Genomic DNA, 25,364 nt, shown 5'->3' with positions numbered 1-25,364 from the left:
ACATATGCTACTATCTCTCGCATCTTATTTTGAAGTCAACACTGCTCAAATCTGCCTTCATTCTTTAATATCTTTGTAATTCCTGATTGCGTAGGGCTTAATTTTATTTTTGCAACAGTACTGTAGGTTAATTGTTTCTTACACCAGTGACTAAACCTGTAAAAAATGCCAATAAGTCCTTGTATTTTCTGCTCAAAACATCTTTTGACTTTTAAAATTAGTATTATAGTTGTCAGCCTTACCTATGTAAAAATTTAAGCCGAACCCTAATATAGTTACTATATCCTTTAATAATAATCGGTTAGAGAAATTCTTAACTATTTTTGTCAGACCGAACTTAACCCAGTGCAATCTTTTGAATAGGTTTTTAGAGTTTACTGTTTAAATTCAGCACCTATTACTGAAAAATTTAATTTTGATTTTCATTATGTTGTGTTTTTCTGCGTGTGATCTATGCTCATCTGTTTTCTAAGTATGGTATGTTACCTTAATTTCTTCAGTTTCTCCTAACTGCCTCCTCAACCTTTCTGCACAGATTCTATCTGATAATAGTGGATCTGGTTTATGTACCTAGGAGAAAATATAAGTTAATACAATCACCTTCTATGTAGATGACTCACTCCTTAAGTGGGAGGTCATTACAGTCAACAAACTAGATATTAAAAAACCCACTTGGAAATGTCAAAAGCCCAGTCATGACAGTGAGCATGGGTAGCAAAGACTTGTTGCGTCCTACTAGGTCTGGCATAGGGATGACAACAGTAGGGCCGAGCCCAAGAGAGAGCGGAAAGCCTCGGTTGGGTAAGGGAAAGATTGGAGAACCTTGTACTACCCCCATTACGGTTGCACAAGTTGGATGCCAACTATATCTTGGAATCTGAAAATACCTCTTCTGCCACTCGTACTCCCTTGTTCATAGGAAGAGCAGAGGGAGTCACATTAGGCACCAAAATTTCAAGACTGGTTGCTCGATTGGGTAGCCTATACTTATGCCTGGTCCAACCTGTACTTCGCTCAAACTGCTGCTCCACAAAGGGAGTAAGAAGGGAGAAAGGATAGAAGCCAGTTACTCTTACCACTGAATTCCAGCCTTATGCTCTCCGAGTACCTTAGGCAAGATATTTTTCTTTGAAAGGAACTGGGCTCACACAACCTGCTTAGCAACCACCACAGGTCAAGAGGAAAGGCGTCTGGAAACCTGTGGGTGAAGGTCCTTAGGTAGGATGAGGTAAACAGGGGTCTGATGCTTTAGACACTTGCCCTCATCACCTGTTACCAAAAATTACTCAGAAATGCCATGAACAGATCCATGCCCCTAATTTGTGAGTTTCTGCCTGAGCTGTACAACTTGATTACTGTTGGAAATGTTGCAAACTAATCTGGTTACATTACAAACCAGAAAGATGGGAATTATTTCTTAACACCTACTACTTATTCTAGTAGCTACTAGAAAGAGGTGTAACACTTTCAACAACAGAGGTCGCTTCCTGCTTGGTAATATACATAGCTTACACTGGGCACAGAAGCCTCTCATTTGGACTTCCAGAAGATCCCAGAGAGAAGAAACAAAAGCTCTTGTGTTTCTTGTCACACTGATTATTCCTTAAATTTGCCACATTCAGGAATTAACAAGCATGAGAGCAATTCCAACCCTCTTGAGTACTGGATGAAAAGGTTTTAATACTTGCCAATATGCTTCATCTAGGAATAACAGTCTTGCAAGCAAGTGGTTTCACTTCAAGACCAGTCTCAAGGGCTCCAAGGAGCTCAAGTAGGCTAAGTAGGGCGAGAGTCACGACTTTTCCCAGAAGCTGAATCCCCAGGAAAGCAGGCCTGATTTAAGGTCCCAACTGGTAGAGACAGCTCAGCCATAACCAAGAGATCTAAGCCCTTCAGTCTGAAGGCTTGGGTCCAGGTAGCCAGCTCCTCACTGCACTGACTGAGAAGAGAGTTTTGATGATGGTAGATGAAGAGGTCCACAATCCACTAAAATGAATCTCCAATCTGACAGTAGGAGTTAAGAATGTCCCAAGGGTGCTGGGAGGTGTCCTGTGCTGACCAAGTAAGTGGCACCAGAGAACAGAACCAAGAGAGCCTCCAGTTAGTCATTTGGTGAAAAGGTCAATTACTGGCCAATTTTATAACTGGTCTACCAAAACATTCCTCCATCATGGAATTCATCTGGCTGATGACTTGACTGCGCAGTGAACCGATTTCTTCTGTATTTGCTTTGCCAACTTACAAAGTTGACAGGAAACTATCCTTCCCCCTTGGCTTGTTGATTAAAGTCACTACAGATGTACTGTCACTCAACAAAAGTACGAAATGGCTTAGCAGACATTTTTTGAATTACTGGACTAGCAGTGCCACTTGCCTTTCCAAAAGTTGGTGCACTGATTAGGATCATCCTCACCCCACACACCAGAGATGAAGGGCCTGTCAGGTGGGCACTTCAATCACCTTCCAGGGTGGAGAGTTCAGGGAACTCCCCCAGAGGATTCCAGCCATCCAGCAACCATAAGAGGTTTTCTCTGATCTCTCTGCTCATGGAGTGAGCGTGGAAGGAGGATCATTTGGAGCTGATCAGTCCTAGTTCATCACAATCCCCAAGTTGTGCCAAGTGAGTAAGCAGTCTTTTTTTAAAGGGGTTCATTATCTAAGGGTTCAGATTATCTGCAGTCTAATTACCAAAGATTTTCTGTACTCTTTTGTTTTACTATCTCGGCAACTAAATTTGTCAATGTAAAAGAACCGCACACAACAGAACATATTTTTAGGGGGGAGGCCTGACTTGGGAATAATATTGTATTGTTTTAATTTCGTCTTAACTGATTTTTCATGCTAACTGTATGCAGCAGCATTATAAAGTAAAATCCTTCCCTTACTTACACTGTGAGAAAGGCCATGAAAATGGGCAATCTCTAAAATATCAGGGTTTTATTAAAGTGTTTGGGTACTTGATCAAATTTTTGCATGAAGATAAATTCAAATATAATACTAAACCGAACTGTACCAAAATAATCTTTTAACTTTTAAACATTACTCCTGATTCATCACAGAATGCCATGCTGTTGTATTTCAAATGAAACTTACAAAAAAACCACAACAAAATAAAAAATCAGGTGTAATGCACTTGAAAATGTTACGTTTTCTTGAAGATATTTATTTTCCAAAGCTTGACTACTACCAAGCATCTGTATAAAATTATTCTATATGAAATCTACATTCAACAACACCAATGATCACACTATTACAAAGTCAAGTTGAAATGAGGAATTTTTGTATAGACTAACCTGTTAGACCATTAGGAATGGTCCAATGTCAAAATCTTGAAGAAACTCAAAAATCACCATCAATGCTCCTATCAATAACAACAGAAGAAATTTTCATTTGTTGTAGTATAAACCGACTTTTTGTCTGAACAGACAAAAGCTTTGCTTCAATTTTTTCTTCCTGTCCTGGATCCCACAATGGCCACTCTCTTATTTCTGTCAACAGTTGACATATCTTTTTTTGTATTCTAGGAGTAATGGTAGTCTCACAGTTTAAAAGCAGACTTGACAGAAGCCCTGAAAAAAATAAAATACAGTATGAAATTTTTCATTTTCAATAAATGCAATGCCTCTATAACACATCCTGTATATTTATTCAGGCCCATAAATCATATTGTACATACAGTTTACACCTTAATTTTGTGTCCTGAATGTTCTTGGGTTCAGTAGTCTTGTTGGACTGGAATATGAAATTTAGGCCAAAGGCCAAGCGCTGGGACCAATGAGGTCATTCAGTGATGATCATAATGCAGAAGCAATTGTTAGGAGAGGCTACAAAGGATGGAAAAAAGACAATATGAATGAAGGAATAGTAAATACCTAAAAGGAATGAAAGCATTTGGAGCTAAGGGCTGAAGGGATGCTGCAAAGAGCCTCAAGTAATGCCTACAGTGCACTGTGTGAGGTGCATTAAGTTAAGTATATCTTAGTTTAACCAGACCACTGAGCTGACTAACAGCTCTCCTAGAGAGGGCTGGCCCGAAGGATTAGATTTATTTTTACGTGGCTAAGAACCAATTGGTTACCTAGCAACGGGACCTACAGCTTATTGTGGAATCCGAACCACATTATAGCGAGAAATGAATTTCTATCACCAGAAACAAATTCCTCTTGTTCTTCACTGGCCGGTCGGAGATTCGAACTCGCGACCAACAGAGTGGTAGCTGAGAACGGAACCCGCTCACCCAGCGAGAAACTATTGACGGCACTACCCCCTACAGGGACTAGTCTTATTGGTCAGACAGAAAATGGTCCCTCCACTCAAGTGCCATCTGGATCCAAACGAATGTCTCAACTAACTACTTTATTTCTCACGTTAACTGTATGTGAGTCAGCAAAATTTGTGGGGTTGGAAGAAAGTGCTAATTATATGATTATTGGGTTTGCAGCAAAAGTTTGCTTTGTCATAAAAACTATTTTTTCTACCAAAACCACGCTAGTCATACAAATGTCTGATTATGTGAGAGATCAAGATGCCTTAGTGTTTATATACCCATAGAAGCTAGCAGAGTACCGGAAGACCGCACATAGTAAGGAAACAAACCTTGAAAGTGTAAAGCAAGGCACCTGTGTCAGGTAAGTCTATCAGAATAGAAAAGGAGGTATCCTTACTATTAAAGGTGGTTGCCACTGCTCTCACACTGTGAAACTTTACCTTTAGGAGTGGCGAGAAAAAGTAGTCTAGTTTGGTGTGTGCTTCTGACATATTTTTAATAGAAAGGCCATGGCATTCTTGGACACTGGTAGATGGGTTTTCTAGGACTACAAAAAAGGTTTTTGACATTGTAACAGGTTCCTAGTCCTCTGCACATATGGAGACATTTAGAGACTGGACATAACGAGGATTCCTCCCCATCTGACACCAAGGAGGAACTTGGGAACATCAAAAGAACGAGGAAGATCCCAAGGTTTAAAGTAATAATTCTTTGCCCTGAAGATGGGCAAAAAAGAAAGAATTGCTCCTTCGAAAGTAAAACCCACACTGCAGATGGCCTGGAGTTTACTGATTCTTTTTGCCAGGTCCTAGGCCAGTAAAAATGGTCTTAATTGTCAAATCTTTTAGGGAGGCTGAGCTTCAGGGTTACAATGGAGGCATACTCAAGTATCTCAGCACTACATCTAAGTCCCAACCCAGAGGTTTTAATTGAGATTTAGGAATCTTGGTTCGAAAGGTTATTAGAAGAGATATCCAGACCGGCATGTCTTAGTTCGGATGCTAAAATGAAAAGATAACTCTTAGTGTGAACAGACAACCCTTTGGTATAGCAAAAATGAGTTATTTACAGAGGTATGGGTGCAGGAAATTTAACTGGAATAGCACCAAGCTCTATAGATTTACCACTGTCTCGTACAGGGCATTAGTAAACTGCCTTCTGGAATTAATGATGGATCTTATGCACTTCTTAGACAAACCCCTTGTTTGCAAGTAGTTGAAAGTCTATATGGTCAACTGAAACATGGGGGAGGTTTTGCTGAAATCTCATGCATCCAGGCTGTTTGAGAAGATCCCTCCTGGATGCTAAGAGTCTCAAGTGTGTCTATCAGAAGAGGCAGACCTGGGAACTGCTCCCTTCATGGCCACCATGGAGTCACGAAGTCATGCGTGAATTCACAGTTAGCTGGAATTTTGCCATAACCCTTTGAATCATAGCAAAGGAAAGCACAGAAGTCTAGATAAAACTCGTTCAACAGCATTGTGTCCACCACCCAACTCTTGCAGATCCTGAACTGGTGAGTAGTATAGCAGCAAGTGATTGTTGAATCTTGTGGCAAAGAGATCTAAAACAGGAGTACCTCAAAACTTACATAAATCCTTGCAGATTTGTGGGTGCAGGGTCCATTCTGACAACATCTGCTCATCTGGTCAGCTACAAAGTTCGTTCTTCCTGACACAAACTGGGGTAAAAAAGAATCACTCCCTTCTTCTACCCAACTGAGAATGCAGTGGGAGATCAGGAACAAAGACTCTGACTTTGTGCCCCCTTGATTGCTTAGGTAAGCTTGAGAGGTGGTGTTGTCTGAGAACAGAACTATCTTCTTGCCCTGAACTAGCTCTTCCAATGCTAAAAGAGCCTTTCACCATGCTAGCATCTCTGATTAATGTGGAGCTCCTGTTCCTCCACTGACCATACCCCTGACATGTGTCTGTTGTCTGCAACTGCTCCCCAAGTTTTGGTCGACATGCCTGAATAAGTGAGGTCCGGGCTCTCCAACTGGAGGGAGACATCCTGTAACAGATGAGGTCAGTGGCTTCACTAACTAAGGGACTCTTCAAAATCCCTGCAGACCAGAATTTGCACAGTTTGGCCGAGTTCTCCTGTTCATCAGTTCTTGAGAAAGAATTGGATTGGCCTCATTCTCAGTCTGGCTCCTAGTACCAGCTTCTCAAGGGTACCATATTTCCAGGAAGAGGCAACCACTTCTTGGCTGGCAAGGGAGCAAAGGACAGAAATTATCTATGTGCTTTTCTGCCATTAAACCCAAGAAATTCTTTATATCCAGCAGCATTCCCAGATAATTAATCTTCTGGATTGAAGTCAAGTTTGATTTTGAAACATTTATTAATACTGTACTCCCCACAGATTTCCTCATTTTTAACTGTCAGGCTTCTATTTTAGCTGGATACTAGAATCAGCAGTCATCTACATAGGGGAGGATGCCCGACAGGTCAGCCCACTTACCCAACTGGGACAGGACACTAAAAAATCTAGGGGTTGAACACATCACCTGAAATTGAAACACCTTGCCCAGAAAAAGTATACTCAAGTATTTCCTTGAATTAAGATAAATCAGTATTTGGAATTAAGTGTCTAGCAAGTCTATCAACAGCATCAACTCTTCCATCTGGATCACTGCTAAACCATACTTGCTGACTCCTTAGTGGATGGAGTCAGATGAACAAAAAGGAGACAACCACTAACTGTCTCTAACCAACAGAAGCTTTTGGTACCAGAAACAGGAAATGTAGAAGCCAGGAGATGAATATAAGTAACTCCACTGTAGGATCTGGAGTTTCTCCTTGTTGTCGCAATATGAGGGAAAATCTATTGGGGAACTCATTGGAGACTGGGAAATCTGTCAGGGAACTCATTAGCCGAGGCTGGGGAAGGAAGGAAAAGCTGTAACCCTTTTAGGGCATCTAAAAAGAACATGTGCCAAAAGTCCGCTTGCTTAGGCAGATTCTTGGCACTGTGCACCAAATGAAAAGGCAAATTTTGCTGTGGTTGTGGGCACCTAAATGCCTGTGAGTGATGCAACATAACCTGATCTTTGCTTTCTCCACCTCATGCTCAATAATGCCCAAAGCTGAATCATTCGGCAAAGAATGTAAAGGATGCTGCTCAATTACATCTGCTTTCTGAGCCGCAAAGACTGAAGGAGTGAGAAAAGGACATGGTGATCCTTGACACTTAACCACACCATTCGTAAAGGCAAGCACAGACTCCCCCAGGGAGTCAGAAACTGCTCTTTTCATGCATCCCAAGACATCTACTAAGTCATTCCCTAACTGCTGTTTTCCCTGAAGAAGAGTTGAAACAATTTCTGGCTGAAACAGCCACATCAGCAGAAGACAATCTCCATGAGACAGAATGAAGATTTAGCAAAAAATTCCATCTCCAAGGGAATAAATACAATCTTGTCAGGCAAAATTCTCTCTTCTTGTTTGGATCCAGCAGTGACAAAGAATTCGAGACCCTGCTGGAAGAAGGAACCAACTCTGGTAACTGCTTGGCTCTGAAGGCATTGCTCTTCTTTTCTTCATAAAGGGATAAGTAAAAGAAGACCTCTTCAAAGAAACTTTCTTTTGAAATAAATTTTGCAGCAGCATCAAACCTATTCAGTGCAGATTTAGCTAGTTTTGGGACCATGTGAAGATTTACCCTTGGCTCAAGTCTAGAAGCCCTAGGGGACCTAGAGTCTTGGACTACTGGCTCTTCAAAAGTCAGGTGATTCACTAGCGTAGACCCTAATATGCCTTGACAAGCCAACAATGGAACCTGTTTCTCTTCCCCATCAGAGTCAATTCAGGAGCTTGAGGATCCTCACAAGGAGTAGCTAGGGAAGAGGGGGGTGGGAGCAGCAAACCCGCAACTCCCTGGGATGAATGAAGTTTCCACTCTTCTAAAAGTGACTTTAATTTTGAAGCAAAAAAATTGCTCCATGGAAGAACTGCTGACAACTTGTACCTTGGCATCAGAAGCAAAGAATTCTTTCCCATAAGCACCTTCCCATGCCAAGTGTGGCAGCTGGCAGCATCATCAAAATCATCTGAGGTGCCAACAACAAAAAACCTTGCAGAAAAGGAGACAAACCAGGACTCTACGCTACCAAAACAGTCACAGACGGTGAATCAACATGCCTGAAGGCACTGAGTGTCAGCACAAAGCAATTCAAAAAAGCCTGAAAAGACCTAGCATATAAAGAGAGAGACCGGGAAGAAACCATCATTGTGCAAAGAAACTGTGATTGCAAACACAGCTCCTGAACACCCCTAGAATACCTATGAGGAGTTTGATGTGCAAAGGAAGGGGACCGAAAAAGGTGGCATGATGCCAGAGGAGAACAATGCAGTGCCAAAGACAACCACAATTTACAAGTAGACTGATTACGTTCATATGATCAATCCCTGTTGCACAAATAAACCTCCCACACTTTGGATAAATGACGTGAAATTGGACTGGCAGAACCACATCAGCTGAGAGAACAAGAAGGAAGAGTGCTGAGACCAGAAGAACACCCTTGAGAAGCCACCGAAGCACCCTTCGAGGGAGATGTCACTAAATGAGGGTTAGAAGTAAAAGAACAGGAATAGGATCCCAGATAAGGACTGCTAGGAGTTGCAGCCTCCTATGGGAAACAAGGAATTAGATCTATAATGAGTGCACTGATCTATTACTAAATCACCTGCACCTTGCCAGCTGAAATTTTTGATGAGCACCAACCTGTATGTGACTCGCACCAAGCTGGTCAGGGGCAGGAGACGATGGGCACACACCACTTCCTGTCTCCAACATGATCTGTTTCCCTGTACCTCCAACAGGGGAGGGGGATCACAGGAATTGGCTAACAGGAAGGGAGGGCACTGGCTATTCCTCTGCCACAGGGAGGAAACCTGAAAAAGAACAAATCATTTGGATTCATAAAGAAGTGCAGCTGTGGTAAACTCCAGACTTTCTGAAGTACAGTAGTCCTAAGACTCACTGAGTTGGTTTCTAATTCCCTAAATATCGTATCCTGAATGATACAGGGAGCTGTAAATGGTGAAGGAAAATGTCTATAGGGAGAAAGATTACTAGGCACACCAGAGAGAGGGAAGAGCTACTCTCTTGACTGATCATGAAAACTAGAAAAATTCTTTCTTCTCTCATTACTTCCTTTCCTACCTTTGCAAGAATCTCTTTGCTGTCTTTTCCTATTATAGTCAGCTCCTCCTCTCCCTATTCGTAACATTATCTGGCTAATGACCACACTGACTGCAATGGTTGTTGAGAAAACAATCCTTACTCCTAAATTTTATGCACAGGTCCTGACCATCACAGGCTAAAGAGTAAAGATGGGTGTTACACTGTCTTGTCTAACTTATCCTATATATTTTGTTATCTTTTTGGTTTGCCATTCAACATACAAAACCAAATTAATATCAGACCAAAATCCAAATATAATCCAAATCAGCACAGAGAATATGTCAACAGCACTCTCTTAATACGTCCTCGCAGACCAACAACAAACATCTGAATGGAAAGCAACAGACACTCAGACAAGCAGTTCACCTGAGAGGAATGAGTCCTATACAATTCAAGCTAAACGATCCTATCAATTTTTTAGTTTTCCCATACTATCATCCTCCTGCCTGATGCCAGGAATACAGCAATCATAATAGAAAGGTACGATTCAAAAATGATAATTCTCCAATTTCATCCCTTACATGTAAAACATGTTCCCAAAGACTGCAGTCCACCCTTTTATGAGAAAAGATAGAATATAGTAAACCCCTCGTATTCATGTTCTCACGATTCGCGGGCTCATGTGTTCGCGGATTTCTCTGTGGAACCTATCTACCCATTATTCGCATTAAATTCGCCCAATTGCAGTATTTTTCACTGAGAAATATTCACTAATTACTGCATTTTCATGTAATTTTCCTGACTAAATGCACTTTTTGTGATAAAACTATTAAAATACTCAGGTATAAGCATTTTTAGAGGGTTTTTCTTGTGTTGAAACTATGAAAACAGGCCATTCTAAGAGTTTTAGATGGGTTTTAAGTATCTGCAGATTTTAGCTATTCGCGGGGTGCAGTATGTTTCCCCCGCGAATACAGGGGGTTTACTATAATTCTAAATTACGCTTAATTTTGTAGGCATGCAGCCTGTTCTGCTTTGCTATCATTCACATTACAGTATGCCCTGTGGCCTTAGGCAAAAGGATACCATGTTCTCCACAACTTGTCTCTTCCTCTAGCCTGAAAACAGAAATATTCTGAAGGTGTCACCCCCAAAGGGTGATGAATTTCCTGGACAGTCTTCACTTACACTTGATCAACCAGATTCTAAATGATTAACCCCTTACATTGAAGATGCCATTATTTTTACAAAAACATATTTTACAGAAATCTTTTGGGTGAATGATGTTAAAATGAATACAGTATTTGTCAGTTTGGCTTCATGTCAGATGAAGAGATTACAGTGTATCTTTTTGTATCTCAAAAGGGCATTTCACAGAATATCAAGATAAGTAATTAACCGCCCGTAATGAAGGCTGAGGTTACCAGAGTGACTCATGAAGCTAAAGATCTTATTTTACCAAAAATTCAAGATAAATGCAGGTGTCCATCAAGGATCAACACAGCCAAATACTGTTTATCATAGTAATGGAATAAGCTACAAAGGAATGCAAAAAAGGGGGACTGGGATCTGCTCATGCAGTAGCAGCAGGTAACTCTACTGTTAACAGCAGAATATCAAAAACAGGCAGTGGAAATATTTAAAAATTGGGAGTGGAATGGAAAGAGGACTGAAAATCAGTGTCAAAGACCTAAGCTAATGGTGACAGGAAAGGAAGTAAGAAAAAGATTACGATCAGAAAAGCAACTTTGTGGTTGGGGAAAATAAGTAGGGGTATCTCACAGTGTACCAAATGTAACAGATGGTATTACAAGAGATGCTCAGGGTTGCAAAACATATATAGAGTATAAGTTTGACGTTCAAATTGTATTATAGGAGCAAATGGGGAAGAGATGGTAGTTTGGAACCCTCTTTAAGAGAAGATGCAGGATCTGCATTCGAGGTAACAACTAATGATTCAGCTGAGAAAAAGAGGTAAAGCATTTTAGTTACCTCTGGGAAACATTAGCTTTGAGGCCAGAGTTAAAAGTGAAGTAAGAAAGCAGATAGCTACAGCACAGATGAAATGGGGAAAGACAGCTAGAGCACTGGTGAATAAACATGTGCTTCAGAGAGCAAAGACTTTTCGATGGGTACATCAGGCCTCTAATTCTCTGTGAAGTAGAAACATGGGCACTGAAAAGGAAAACACAGCAGATTCTGAAAAGGTATAACAGCAGATTGTTAAAATTCATGGCAGTAATACAGTGGCATGACTATTACAAATGAGGAACTGCCAGAGAGATATGGTATCCAGAGGCTGGAAAAAAAAAAAAAAGACTTGGTTTGAACATGGGATGACAAGAGATGAGGAACAGTTGGGCAGAAAATCAAAGAAAAAGGGGACAGATGAAGACCTTATCCTGATAGGAATTTAGAAAGAAGCTCTGGACAGAAGAGTGGAGAGAACTAACTCCCAACAGTAAAGAGCTGACATAAATATGTTTACGATCATGACGATGGTCAACGTCATTGCCATAATTTGTAGGCACCACCCATTTTTGAAAAAAGAACTAAATTTAATTAATCTTTATTAGAAAGAAACTGGTAAAAAAGGACCTTTTAAAAGGCTTTATATAATTTAATTTATTTACCATGGCATAATTAAAAATCATTCAGTTTAAAGTATTGATCTACCTACCACTCGAATTCAGAGATATATATGCAAAAGAATTTCTTCTAGCATGCTGATATCTACATATGCTTACAAATTTTTAAAATTTATGTATACAAAACCCTTACAATATAAAGAAAACAAACACTCTATTTTTAAGCATAATTGCCCCAAAATTCTTTATGGCATAAACAAACACATTGTAAGTATGTATTTTAACAAACACATTGTAAGTATGTATTTACTTTAACACAGTGTATGTGTTTACATATACAGTACCCTGTACATATGCACAAATACTGAAATATGTGTAACAGTACAATAGTGTATTAAGTACAGCACAGTACAGTTCTGCATTAAGTAATGCCAATAAAAATAATGTACCAGAAAGAGAAAGCTGGACCAAGGTAAGTGCATACTGTTTCCTGACATGATGCACAAAGAGGAAAGAGTTGATTGTACATGTGTATATTTGTTCACCATCCACCTTCACAAGCACAGCCATGAAAGCTTCAACCAATATGAGTATGTTTGCTTGTTTGTTAACCCTCCACCTTCAGAGGCACAAACAAGAAAACCTCAGTCTACTGTCCCATAACCCTATTGTATTTACTGGATTTATCTTTTAAGCACATAGCGTTTTTATCATTTTTATCGGGCTCAGGCGAGTTCATTAAGTCATGAAATCTGCTATGCTGAAGTCCATTAACTGGAGATGTCACTGTATTTGATGAGTGAATTTAATTCACTATATTTCTGTCCATATTTTACACACATGACAAGAATACATTTGATTATATTTTTGTAAATTCTCTACCCAGGGAAAACAAAATGAGGAATATGAATCTAATACAGTATACAGGTGGGTTCAAAATTCTGGACACTTTCTTTTTTTTTGTACGACATCATTGACAATTAGGCTACATACTAATTTCACAGCAATACAGAGAAATCTGTACTGTTAAATAAAATAAAATACACTAAATTTTACTAAAACTAGCCTCAGCACATGAGAATTAATATTAAGTTTTCTTGAAACAAAAATGTTTCCATTACAAACTCATCATTTTCCTTACACCCTTTCTCCTCCTGTCAACTCCTTCAAACACACTCCACATGAATAAGAGGGGAAAGAAGACCCTCAGCTGGCCAGCCATGCAAGCACAAAGGACAGCATCTTTAGTGGTGGTTTACTCATTTCCTGTATGTATTGCCTAGATCGAGAGCAAACAAGTAAAAAATGCGCTGAAGCTTCTTCAGCGCAATCGAGTTTTCTGTACAGCCGCTACAGCAAATAATCAAAGCCACCAAAAACAGATCTATCTTTGGGTGGTCTTGGTATAATGCTGTATGAGCTGCAGCCCATGAAACTTTAACCACTGCCTGGTGGTGGCTTATCTTATATCGTTGCCAGAAGCACGATTTTGGTTAACTTTAACCTTAAGTAAGATAAAAACTATTGAGGCCAGAGGGCTACAATTTGGTACATTTGATGATTGGAGGGAGGATGATCAACTTACCAATTTTCAGCCATCTAGCCTCAGTAGTTTTTAAGATCTGAGGGCAGACAGAAAAAGTGCGGACAGAAAAAAGTAAGGACGGACAGGACAAAGCCTGCACAATAGTTTTCTTTTACAGAAAACTAAAAGTATGTGGCTGGTTGGTGGGTCATTTTACTTCACTGATTGGTTTATATTAAAAAGTATTTTGTGAAAATTTTAATGTTTTGACACAACCCTATCCGTTTACATATACCAAAGTAACGACTGATGTGAGAGGAGCTTCTTGTTGTAATGAGGTTATACTACATCAGGGTACTGTGGTATGCAGCCTTCCAAGTGTGTGAGATATATGGAGGACAGAAGATCTTGGACTAACTATGTGTCAAAAAAGGAACACAGCCTGAAGTAAGTAAATTCCATGAGTTGTGACTTTTAAGACTAACAACAACCAATGAATAACTCCTTATAAAGCATGGGAGCCACTATTCCATTTACTTTTGATCTTGTATGAATGGGGTATGGATAAGAGGAAAAAGGGGGCAGTTCCATAAACCATTCCCTTGACAAGTCCCAGCAGATGTCAATTCGTGGAGTAAGTTGAACTGGCAAGAGGAGTAAGTTTGATGGGGTTATAAAAGAATCATGCCTATAGATATGGAAATGCATAAAACTCAAGTACTGTGATCCAAATGGATAACCCAAATGTTAAAACTTTATAACTCTCTTTAAAAATTCTCTTTTAGGTCACGCTTGCTTCGTTCATGAGAACCAGCTGGACATAAAACATGAAGTTTTCATAATAAAACTAATATTGTAATACTTACCTGAACACCTGAATTAGCCCTTAATCCCACTAGCCCGAACAACTCTCAACTACCCATCCCACTATAGTGGGAATTTTAACAGCCAGCGTTACCAACGCTGCAGGTAAAATCTGTCACTTGAGCTACCATAACAAACAGTTGGCAACGCTGACACAGGTGTGCGCCGACACGCCCCATCTTCGTCAATTGCTTTATTCAAGGTCAAAATTGACGTGGGGAAGGAGGGTGGGAATCATTCAGGTGTTCAGGTAAGTATTACAATATTAGTTTTATTATGAAAACTTCATATTGCAATACACTCCCTGAACACCTGAATTAGCCCGATTAACAACATTTAGAGGAGGAGGGATCAATTCTATTGCACGCCCCTTTGACAACCGCAGAGATGGTAGCTCACCAATCTGCTCTGCATAACATATCCATTTAGCCAAACACTCACCATATCAATCAATGGTTTCAGAGAAGAGACCTGTTGGAGAGTACTTTGATCGAGTCAGGTCAGTACTCTCGGCTAGGATACCTATCTCGTTAAACACTCACCTTATCAATCGTTGCTTTTGGTGATGAGACATGATGGAAAGTACTTTGATCGCCCGTCAGGTCCGTATTGTCTCAGTCCATCGACCTCCCATGTGGTTCTTCAGAACCTCTCATGTATGGAGGAGTACGGTGACCTCCCATGTGGCTATTCATAGCCTCTCATGTATGGAGGGAAATGAAGCAGTGTGCCGAGCCGCTGATCCTCCGGATAAGGTCCGACGATCGACGAGCAAAGAAGTATCTCGGTGCCGACGAAATAGCCTAGCTTACTAGAGTACCCCCTTGGACTCTCGTAGGGAAACTATCAAAGACTAAGATATTTAAAATGTACTAAACCTAAGTTCATGTGATTATATTATCACTGTTGCCTAAGAATTCTAAAGACTAAAAGGAATTCCTCTATCTGGTTAACCTAAGAATCTCTTCACTATGCGACTACCGCATCAGCTAAATAAACACCCCTAGAAAATAGACTTCGCCGATAACGTGGCCTAAGAGAATAACCCTCCGCCCTAAGCGAATACCACCCCAGCTAAATGAACGCACCTTAGATAATAGACTTCGCTGCTACACGAGCAAAATAGTGCGACATCTCATGATCTCGGAGTCATTGGTGTTGCTACTGTTGTTACTACTACAACTATAAACTGAAGTTTGATGTTCGACGCGCATTCTCACATTCAAACAGATTGTGGACAATGAAGCCCCGCCCACAAAGTCAGGCTCGAACAGACTTTCTTCAAACCGTTTGGCAATGTGTTCGACAACCAAATACCCGATTCACACATTCGAACATCACTTCAAACACAGGTCTGCGAACCGCGTTCGACGAACCGTTGACCGTGTAAACCCCCTTAAGAGAATAACCCTCCGAACCTCCGCGTTAATACCCCCTCAGCTAAATGAACGCACCCTACATAATAGACTTCGCCGCTAAACGCTGTGAGGCGAATCGAACATCACTAAGTAAAATGAGTAAACACTGAGACGCCGGGCGGACTTCCAAGTAGCTGCTTCCACAATAGACGGCAGTAAATAATTCCTGGGAAAGGAAGATGAATTGGACATACTCCAAATACTGTGCGGTCGGGAAAATACAGAGCTAAAGACGACGAAGAACAACCCTGAGAAGCCCTCCGAAAGAAACTAATCACATTCTCTGACAGTGGACGGGAAGGATTCGAGGAGACACAAGTGTGTGCGGAAGCGGAAGGAGTTTCGCAACCCTTGATAAATAGACTTTAATGCTCCCCCCGGACATAAAGGTATCTCCGCTGGATCACCAGTAATGAACAATTGCAGATAAAGAACTTTAAACGAACGAGGCAGTTTTAACCTCCGACTCTGTCGTCACCGCAAATTCCGGAAGACAGACAAATATATATCATTCTCGCACAGGAACCCAACCTAGAAACTGCCTGAAGCTCACCCAACCCTTTAGCTGAAGCTAAAGCTGTAAGAAAAGGCAACTTCTCAGTGTCTTAACATTATAGTTTCAATAGGTTCAAAGGCTGGGGAAAGCAAGATAAATATTGAAATACTTCCAATAAATCCCAATAAGGGCGGCCGAGTCGGCAAAAACAGGACGTTCAATCTTACAAGAACTTACTCAACGATTATCTTACTACTTGAAACTTCAGGAATGTGGAAACTAAATATACCGCTAATCGTTGAGCGGTAGTCAGCAATGGCCGAATCTGAAAGACTTGATTTTCCGGAGGAATAAAGGAAAATCTGCTATTTTGGCTATGGAAGGTCAAGAGATGGAATGACCTTCCTTATGACACTAACTTCTATACCATTCTAGCTGAACCTGGTAAGGCTTACGGGTTGACTTAATCTAAAAGAAAACTATTTAGGCACAGTTTTAGGGGGTCCGGACTGTTTAGCGGCTCTCTCTACAGTTGCCTTGCAACTAGGTCCAGCACGCGAGGGTTTGGAAAATAACAGAAAGAATGCGGTCGTCTGAGAAGTAGTAGTTTCGCATTGGTAGGGACAACGGAACTTCCGTAGGGAGCTCTAGGAGTTCCGGAAACCAAGCGTGTTATGGCGAGCTATTGGAGTCCAGGTCATCTTGACACTCCCGTAATTTCCCTATTACTCGATTAATGAGATCGGATGGAGGAAAGGCGTACACTTGCATGTGATTCCAACTTGTAACATCACCTTGGTGACTATTGAAATGGGGGATACCATTAGAGAAATAATCCGGAAGACGATGGTTTAATCATGTCGCGAATAAGTCGACAGTTGCTGGTCACTTCCGGAGAACTTGACATATTACCTCCAGAGTCAAAGTCCACTCTCCCCCCCAATACCTGAACGAGAGCGACCTAGCGAATCTGCCCAGACTTTGAGACTCCCGATATAAATTGGGGAAGAAGAGACACTTTTGTTCTTCGCACCCTCTCAGGACTATGTGCTATAGTATAGTATTGAGTTCTGTGAGCCTGTTCCCCTCCGAGTTCTTCAGATACGACACGGCAATTACGCTGTCGCTAAACATAGCCACTACTCTGTAGCGCACTAAGACTGAGAACAACTGAGGGTTTCCTTTACAGCATTGATTTTCCCGAAGATTTATTGACTACTCTCGTTCCGAGGCCTGGATTCCTCCAAGGTTGATTCCCAACCTTGATCTGAGGCATCTGTGTACAGATGAACGTCAGGAAGAGGGGAGTCGATAGACCTTACCCCTGTCAGATGCATTTCTGACTAACACAAACGATCCAACAGGCAAGAATCGCTCCCGACTATAACAGCGTTCTCGTTGTGGAAGTCCCAGCGATTCCTGAGACATACCTGAAGAGAGAGCGCATTCGGACACGAGACCCTGGAATTAAAAGAGAGAGAGAGAGAGAGAGAGAGAGAGAGAGAGAGAGAGAGAGAGAGAGAGAGAGAGAGAGAGACATTCTCCCTAAGAAGCTTCTCCAAGCTGGTAATGGCCATTCCCTGTTGGACAGGAACCCTTCTATCTGTGAAGGACCGATTGGCTCTCTCTAGGGTTGTGAAAACCCTCAGAGGAAGAGAGAGAATCCGCTTACCTGAATATGTTATGAATTCCATAGAATTCCCTCGCTCTTACTAGCTCCTCTGGAGAGGAGGCCAGTTAAACGATCGTCTAGATACTTCAACACTCTGTATCGTCTAGATACTCAACGCTCTGTATCGTCTAGATACTCCAACACACTGTATCATCTAGATACTTCAACACACTGTATCCTCGACGATGCATAATTGCCGACACCGGAGGCATGAGTTAGAAGAAACCATGTTCATCATACTGGCTACGTCATCATCCTTGAACAAGAATTAGCTAAGGCTAATGGTGTTCTAAGCAATCCCTCTTATGAACGTCCGGATACTGAGGGGGAAGATGACCAAGATAGAAATTTCGACTTTCCTGCTCCAAACGTTGTAGACGAAGCCAAAGCTTTCGCCTGGTGAGCCAAACCCCTCGAGAAAATAATTAGGCTGCCAACAGCCAAGGATCCGAAGGGACATGGCCGTCACTCTTTAGAACCCGCATTATAATAACTTGAACCGCATCCAGAAAGAATGCGCAAGAGCCTCAGTCTGATTGCGCAACACATACCCCCAAGCACCTGTTCCCTAAGAGAAGACCCTACGAGCTGAAACGACACCGGAGACTTAAACAGGAATGCCTCAACCGATTCGTTGGGGGGCAACCTGACACCGGCCGAAGGATTACCTCGAACTGCGTACGTCGTCCTACTCGGAGAGAGAAGAGAAGAGTGCTGTCTATTAGAAGCAACTACCAATGCTAAGCGAACATCCGCCTCCTCCAAAGCCTGGCTAACCCGATCGAACCAAACCAGCCAACACGAAAAAGAGGCAGGAGCTGGTTTAGTGTCATAAAAACCTCAAAATCGGGAGGTCCGGAGTTCTTGCTTGAGGGTACGATGAAGTAACATACTCAAGCCTGTGTTCGTAATCGTACTGCTGGCAAGAGGACATTCTAAGTTCGCCAGAATCTCCTGCACCTACGGATAAGAATCCTGTTCACAATGTCCGAACGGTCTAAGACCGATAAAGGAGGAGGCACTGGACGAAGCCCCGGACAACGATGAAGAGTCTGCAATCGGACCAGCCTAACCAGAATGCTGCGCACCCGCACCTAATCGGGTACCCGGAGCTGAATCCGTATTGTTGGACCCGCCAGGAAGAGAAGGCTAAACCGATAAAAAAACCAGAGCCGATTCCCCATTATTACCAAGGGGAAGACGAGTGAGAGTAGCCAAACCAACATTGTTAAATCTTAGGGGAGGATGCGCAAACGAAACCGCTGTAGAGGGACGGAAGAAGATGAAGGAGAGAGAATGAAAGAGGTAGAAGCTAGCCTGAGTTACCGCCACGGAAAATGCAGGCGATGAAAGCCGTGGACCACTCGAAGAAGGTACCGCACGCTCTGACAAAACCGCGGAGCGCAAACCCGAACTGGAATCGACGGGAAGACCCTGTGAAATACCTGATGCTATCGGGACAGCCGCATGAAGCGAAAGCAAGGGGTTGCTCATACCCGAACAGATGGAACAAGAGACCCCTGCGGCCAAAATCTGCCGAAACAGGGTCTTCGCCTGTCTGGAAGCTCCTCCTACCGGAGAAGACTGTACTGAGGAAGGAAAAGGCGGGAGGCATAGGAATAGCTGACGATAAAAAGTTACCTGAGAGGAGGAGGAAAACCAAAATCGAAGGAAGAGGGAAAATGGAAGATGCGGAAGCTGCAGGAAAGACCGGAGCAGAAGAAGAAAGGGCCGAAGAGGAGACTGAAAAGGGGGTAACAGAGAATGTGGGAGCAGGAGATGAAGCGACAGATAACGAAGAAGAAAACTTAGAACAAAAAGGAAAGAAGGCACACCGAATCTGGCCTCCCTAAATAATCCTGAGAACATATCCGACATGAATTCTGGACACTACTGTGTCACATACTCTCTAATGTTAGAGAAAACATTCGAGAAAAAAAAATATATCCTCTCGCCAAAGGTCTATACCCATCGAAAAACCCCGCCATCCGTCTTATAACCCGCCACAGCCAATTGCAGGTCCCGCAAATTACTTTAGAAGCCGAAAGGACACCATAATCCGCCTTACTAAATGGAGGAGTAGAAAATACAGGGAAGGGGGAAACTACAGTAGGAGATTTAAAAAAAAAACAGTAGGAAGTGAGTTAGAAGCGAAAGCAGGAGGATTCTGCCCCACGTAACTGAAACATTGACTTGAGACTGAGCCAGATCGAAAGAAGAGATGGAGAAACTCTTGTCAGAGCACAACAAAAACCATTCAAACCCGAAACCAGAACCCGTTCAGGAGAACGACACTGCACCGTTAAAACCTTCTCCTCACTACCAAACCTATCCTCTTTTATCACACCTAGATCTTGATCCTAACATTATCAACATTACATTTATCAATATTACAAGGGGGTTGGGGGAATCCTTCACTGCCTGCTCCGCGCCGAGGGGGCCGGCAGACCTACCCACTCGGAGGCTTGCGGTTCTGCCATTACCCTCAGCACCCGTTAGGGCTGGTTCTGGAACAGGCAGGGGAGCTGAAAAGGAAAAAGAATTAAACATCCTATTACTACTATTATCCCTATCTGAGAAATGTTGAAGAAGACTAGCTATTGAATTTTCCTTACTAATTGCAATCCTATCCTCTATCTGTTTGACTACCATTGAACTCGCTAAATCCATCAACTGATCTGTAGCAGAAGTCTGAGACACTGAGGCAACGAGAATCTGACCGACGTCTGCCGCCGTTACGAGCCAAAGACTTGCGATGACGAATGTAATCATCCCTCTCTTGTGCCTTCCAATGGGAACACTCATCGCAATGAGTCTGACATCACAAATAACCTTCCTACATACCTGACGGAATGTCTATCATGTCTCAAGGTACTCATCCGTCTTTGCAGGAAGAAGAAGCGATGAGCGCCAGAGTCCACCGTCGTAGGCAGTCGAGGCCGACGTCGAAGCTGATGGCACGGTAGTAGAAGGTGAAAAGTCCGTGACGCACAATCGAGACCGGGAACCAGCGAGTCCAAATCCAAAAGACGTTCCACGTCGAAGATATCCAGAAAATCCAGGAGAAAAACCATTAAATCCAATCCAGGTCTTCACCACAAGTCCAAAATACAAAGAGAAGTCGGGCAATAGGATTAAAACCTCGCACTGCAGAAGGAAACAACCTTCCAGCAGCGCGAACAAAAAGCAATTGACAAAAATGGGGCGTGTCGGCGCACACCTGTGTCAGCGTTGCCAACCGTTTGTTATGGTAGCTCAAGTGACAGATTTTACCTGCAGCGTTGGTAACGCTGGCTGTTAAAATTCCCACTATAGTGGGATGGGTAGTTGAGAGTTGTTCGGGCTAGTGGGATTAAGGGCTAATTCAGGTGTTCAGGGAGTGTATTGCAATAATATCTTTACTGTATCAAGCTTCAGCTGACCAGGTCAGGAAGTCTGTTGAATATCAGACTGTAACTAGGTCTGGTGTGCTAAACAACAAACTCTCAGCCAGTCTTCAGAATGGAGTGCTCGGCTAACCAAAACAGAACTACACCATGCACCTTGCTAAAAGAATAGGAGACAATGGCTAATTTTGGCTTTCAACTCTATGCAGGTCTGTAGTACAAGAGTCCTCTGAGCTGGGCTGTGTAACAGTATAAAGCTGATCTTACATGATCCAGTATTTAAAAAATAAATCTTAAATTAAGTATTTATATTTTTGAAATGAACCTTACCTTTCCATTATACATCTGATTCCCACATTTGAAAAAGGTGGGCAAAGTGGAAATCAGCCAACCCTTAAAGGCTACTTAGTAAAAAAATCTTTTGTACAAAACAAGTGTTGTTTTAACCTGTGAATTCAATCTATAGGCTATTAATGCCGCCTCAGGAGGATTATCACTCAGGTACGAGATCCTCATCAACAAGATAGCTGAGGTACCTTTGGAGGCTGCCCCCCTTCAACAGAAGGAGGGGTAGGGTTACTGTGCCAATACCCTGTAGAGCCAGTGATGGGTAACTAACAAGTACCTATGTACAAAAAGGTATACTTCTAATACTCAACACTGAGTGCCTCCAAGCTTCCCAAAAACCAAAACCAGGTTTAAAAGGCAGCAGACCTAAAAAGACTACCTATCGATTCAGGACATAATATCCCCTGCACAAACCAGGATAAAACCCAGGTAGGATTTTCATAACATGGTTCAAAACAGTAACTGGTAATACTCATTGCACAACAAAATAAAGAGATGGGTAAACCAAGATAATCAACACAATGGTTCAATGGTAACAAAAAAGAACTTTGGATACCGCAAAAGTGTAATGATATAAATGAAAACCAGCACTGTTGAGAAAATGAGAGATGAAGTTGATGATTACTCACTCAAAGCTTCAAAGTGAGTATTGAGATGAAGAAACTGGGTTTACATGTTGCAAGAGAGTTGTTTTTCATCTAAAAGAAAAATGATATTTTAGTGATAAAATAAAGTTTGTTCATACTTACCTGGCAGACATATATATATATAGCTGTATTCTCCGAAGTCCGACAGAATTTCAAAATTCGCGGCACACGCAGTGGCCGGGCAGGTGGTTAGTACCCATTCCCGCCGCTGGGAGGCGGGTATCAGGAACCATTCCCATTTTCTATTCAGATTTTCTAACGCCACTGACTCCTGAGGGGAGGAGGGAGGGCAATATGAATATATATATCTGCCAGGTAAGTATGAACAAACTTTATTTTATCATTAAAATATCATTTTGTTCATGAGACTTACCTGTCAGATATATATATAGCTGAATACCACCTTTGGAGGGGGGTAGAGACAGCCAAGATTAGGGAAAAAACCAATTATTGATAAAATTATTTTGGTTCCTTATCTGATAGCGTAGCTGACTGAGTGGTTACTGTCACTCTAGTCTGCTTCTGCTTTACTAGAGACCCCAGCGAGGTAGTGACCTATATAGCTGGCGACTTCTAGATGATCTGTCAACGGGGCGTGACCACAATGTGACTAGATCATAGACCATACAAAGAGGACAAAAGAGCATTACTAACCACCTAACCAACACCTAAAGCGTTAGTTTGCAAAGGATTGGGAAGACTGCCTCCAGTAGTCGACCCAACAACCATAAAAACACAATTAAAAAACCTCCTAAACAGGATAGGATCAGAGTTACCCCTGTCCCCAAGGTTGCTGAAGCAGCAATGTATGGTCCCAGCGAAAAGCAATTTTCGTATGCTACCTAAACATCTTGCCAAGAGTGTGAGGCAAACACCGAATTGACTTCGCCAAAAATGTGGCACTGAGAATGTCACTGAGTACCATATTTTTCTGGAACGCCATGGAGGTAGCAACTGCCCTCACCTCGTGAGCGTTAACTCTCAACAACTTGAAGTTGGAGTCGTCACAACTAGAGTGTGCGTCCTTAATGACGTCCCTAATGAAGAATGCCAGTGCATTCTTCGACATAGGATTAACTGGTTGCCTCACAGAACACCATAAATTATCCGAGGGACCACGAGTGTCCTGTGTTCTTTTAAGGTAGTACTTGAGAGCTCTAACTGGACATAGAACTCCCTCAGGTTCCTGTCCAATAAGGTCTGCTAAACCTTTAATTTCAAAGTGTCTAGGCCAAGGGTTAGAAGGCCTTTCATTCTTAGCCAAGAACTAAGGGCTTAAAGAATAGACAGCATCGTGTTCCTTGAAGCCCACATGACGGTCTCGAACTTCGCTCACTCTCTTCGCCGTCGCCAGAGCAATGAGGAATGCCGTTTTCGAGTAACATCCTTAAGAGATGCAGAGTGGAGGGCTCAAAAGGACTAAACATCAAAAACTTGAGCACTACGTCCAAGTTCCAAGCAGCAGGAATTAGCTGAGGAACCTTGGACGTCTTGAAAGAGCTCAAAGATCGTGGAGGTCCTTATTGTCAGACAAATCTAATCCTCTGTGTCTGAAAACAGTCGAAAGCATGCTCCGATAACACTTGATAGTCGGAACTGCTATACTTGAGTTTTTCTCTTAAGTAAAGGAGAAAATCCGCAACCTGGCTCACAGTGATAGAGGAAGAGGAAAAGCCCTTCTTTCTACACCAACCTTTGAAGGTTGCTCACTTCGCTAGATATATCCTGTTAGATGAAGAACTTCTGGCTCTAGCGATGGCCCGTGCCACCTGGCCAGAAAAACCCCTTCGCTCTGACCAATTTTCGATAGTCTGAAAGCAGTCAGGTTCAGAGCGGGGAGATTTTGAAGATATCTCGCGAAGTGGGGTTGTATGAGCAGGTCTGCTCTCATAGGAAGGGTCCTCGGAACGTCTACCAACCAGAAGAGAAACTCCGAGACCAGTGGTTCGAAGGCCAAAACGTGGGGATGAGAGTCATCCTCGTCCCTTGTGAGGCCGCGAACTTGCGTATGACTTCTCCCAGAATTTAGAACGGGGAAAAGGCGTAAACATCTATTCCCGTCCAATCCCAGAGAAGAGCATCTATCGCCAACTGCCCCGGGTCGAGTACAGAAGAGCTTTACAGAGGGAGCCTCGCTGTTCTTGAGGTCGTGAAAAGATCCACAAGATGGCGACCCCAAAATTCCAAAAATCTTGGCAAACCTCCTGATGAAGGGTCCATTCCTTCGGCAGGAGTTGATGGCGCCAACAGAGCAGGTCTGCTCGAACATTTTCGACCCCTGCAACAAAACTTGTGAGAATCGAAATGTTGCGAGCATAGGCTCAAGAATAATCTCTCTTGCAAGGCTGAACAGGGAACAAGAGAGTGTTCCGTCCTGTCTCTTGAGGTAATCCAATGCCGTTGTTGTCCGAGTTTACTAGAACTACACGATTGCAAACTTGGACCTCGAAGAATTGGAGAGCTAAAAGATAGCCGCCAAATCTTTGATGTTGATGTGCCAGGACACCTGTTCCTCTCTCCAGGTTCCTAACACTTCTTCTCCCCCTAGTGTTGCCCCCCAACCTGTTGACGACCCGTCGGAAAAACAACACTAGGTCGGGGTTCAGAAGCTTGAGGGAGATCCCTTTCTGCAAATTCGTTGGATCGAGCCACACTACAGATCCTCTTTTATAGAAGGAAGAATTCTCAATTCCTCTTTCAAGTCTTCCTTGCTTTGCCAGTTCTCCAACAGAAAGAACTGAAGAGGCCTGAGATGCAGACTCCCCAGGGAAAAACTTCTCCAGCGAGGAAATGGTCCCCAGCAGACTCATTCATTCCCTCACCGAGCATGTTTCCTTCCCCAAGAAGGCCGAGACTTTTTCGTACATAGAAGTTGCCGTTCTTGCGACGGAGACGCTATAAAAGCCGCTGAATACATCTGAATTCCCAGACACAATGGACCGTGAGGGGATCAGCTGCGACTTTTCCACAGACCATAAGTCCCAGGGACTTCACGAGTTGCAGAGTCAACTGAAGGTCCTCCA

At 42.5% G+C, this 25,364-nt stretch overlaps 1 protein-coding gene across 5 annotated transcripts in view; it reads right to left on the bottom strand.

Moving 5' to 3' along the window:
• LOC136850553 (uncharacterized) overlaps positions 1-25,364 on the bottom strand; it is a 74,121-nt gene that overhangs the window by 38,873 nt on the left and 9,884 nt on the right. For all 5 annotated transcript variants that reach the window (XR_010856653.1, XR_010856652.1, XR_010856651.1 and 2 more), the window contains exon 3: positions 3,294-3,569. Coding sequence is in view for 2 of the 5 variants with exons in the window: in XM_067124179.1 (XP_066980280.1) it covers positions 3,340-3,569 (230 nt within the window). In the remaining 3 variants the exon portion in view is untranslated. The remainder of the gene's footprint in view (positions 1-3,293; positions 3,570-25,364) is intronic.

The sequence above is a fragment of the Macrobrachium rosenbergii genome, chromosome 22, assembly GCF_040412425.1.
Source record: "Macrobrachium rosenbergii isolate ZJJX-2024 chromosome 22, ASM4041242v1, whole genome shotgun sequence".
In the NCBI taxonomy this organism is placed as follows: domain Eukaryota; kingdom Metazoa; phylum Arthropoda; class Malacostraca; order Decapoda; family Palaemonidae; genus Macrobrachium; species Macrobrachium rosenbergii.
Note: the sequence above shows the minus strand (reverse complement) of the source record. Positions and strands in the feature narration are given on the sequence as shown.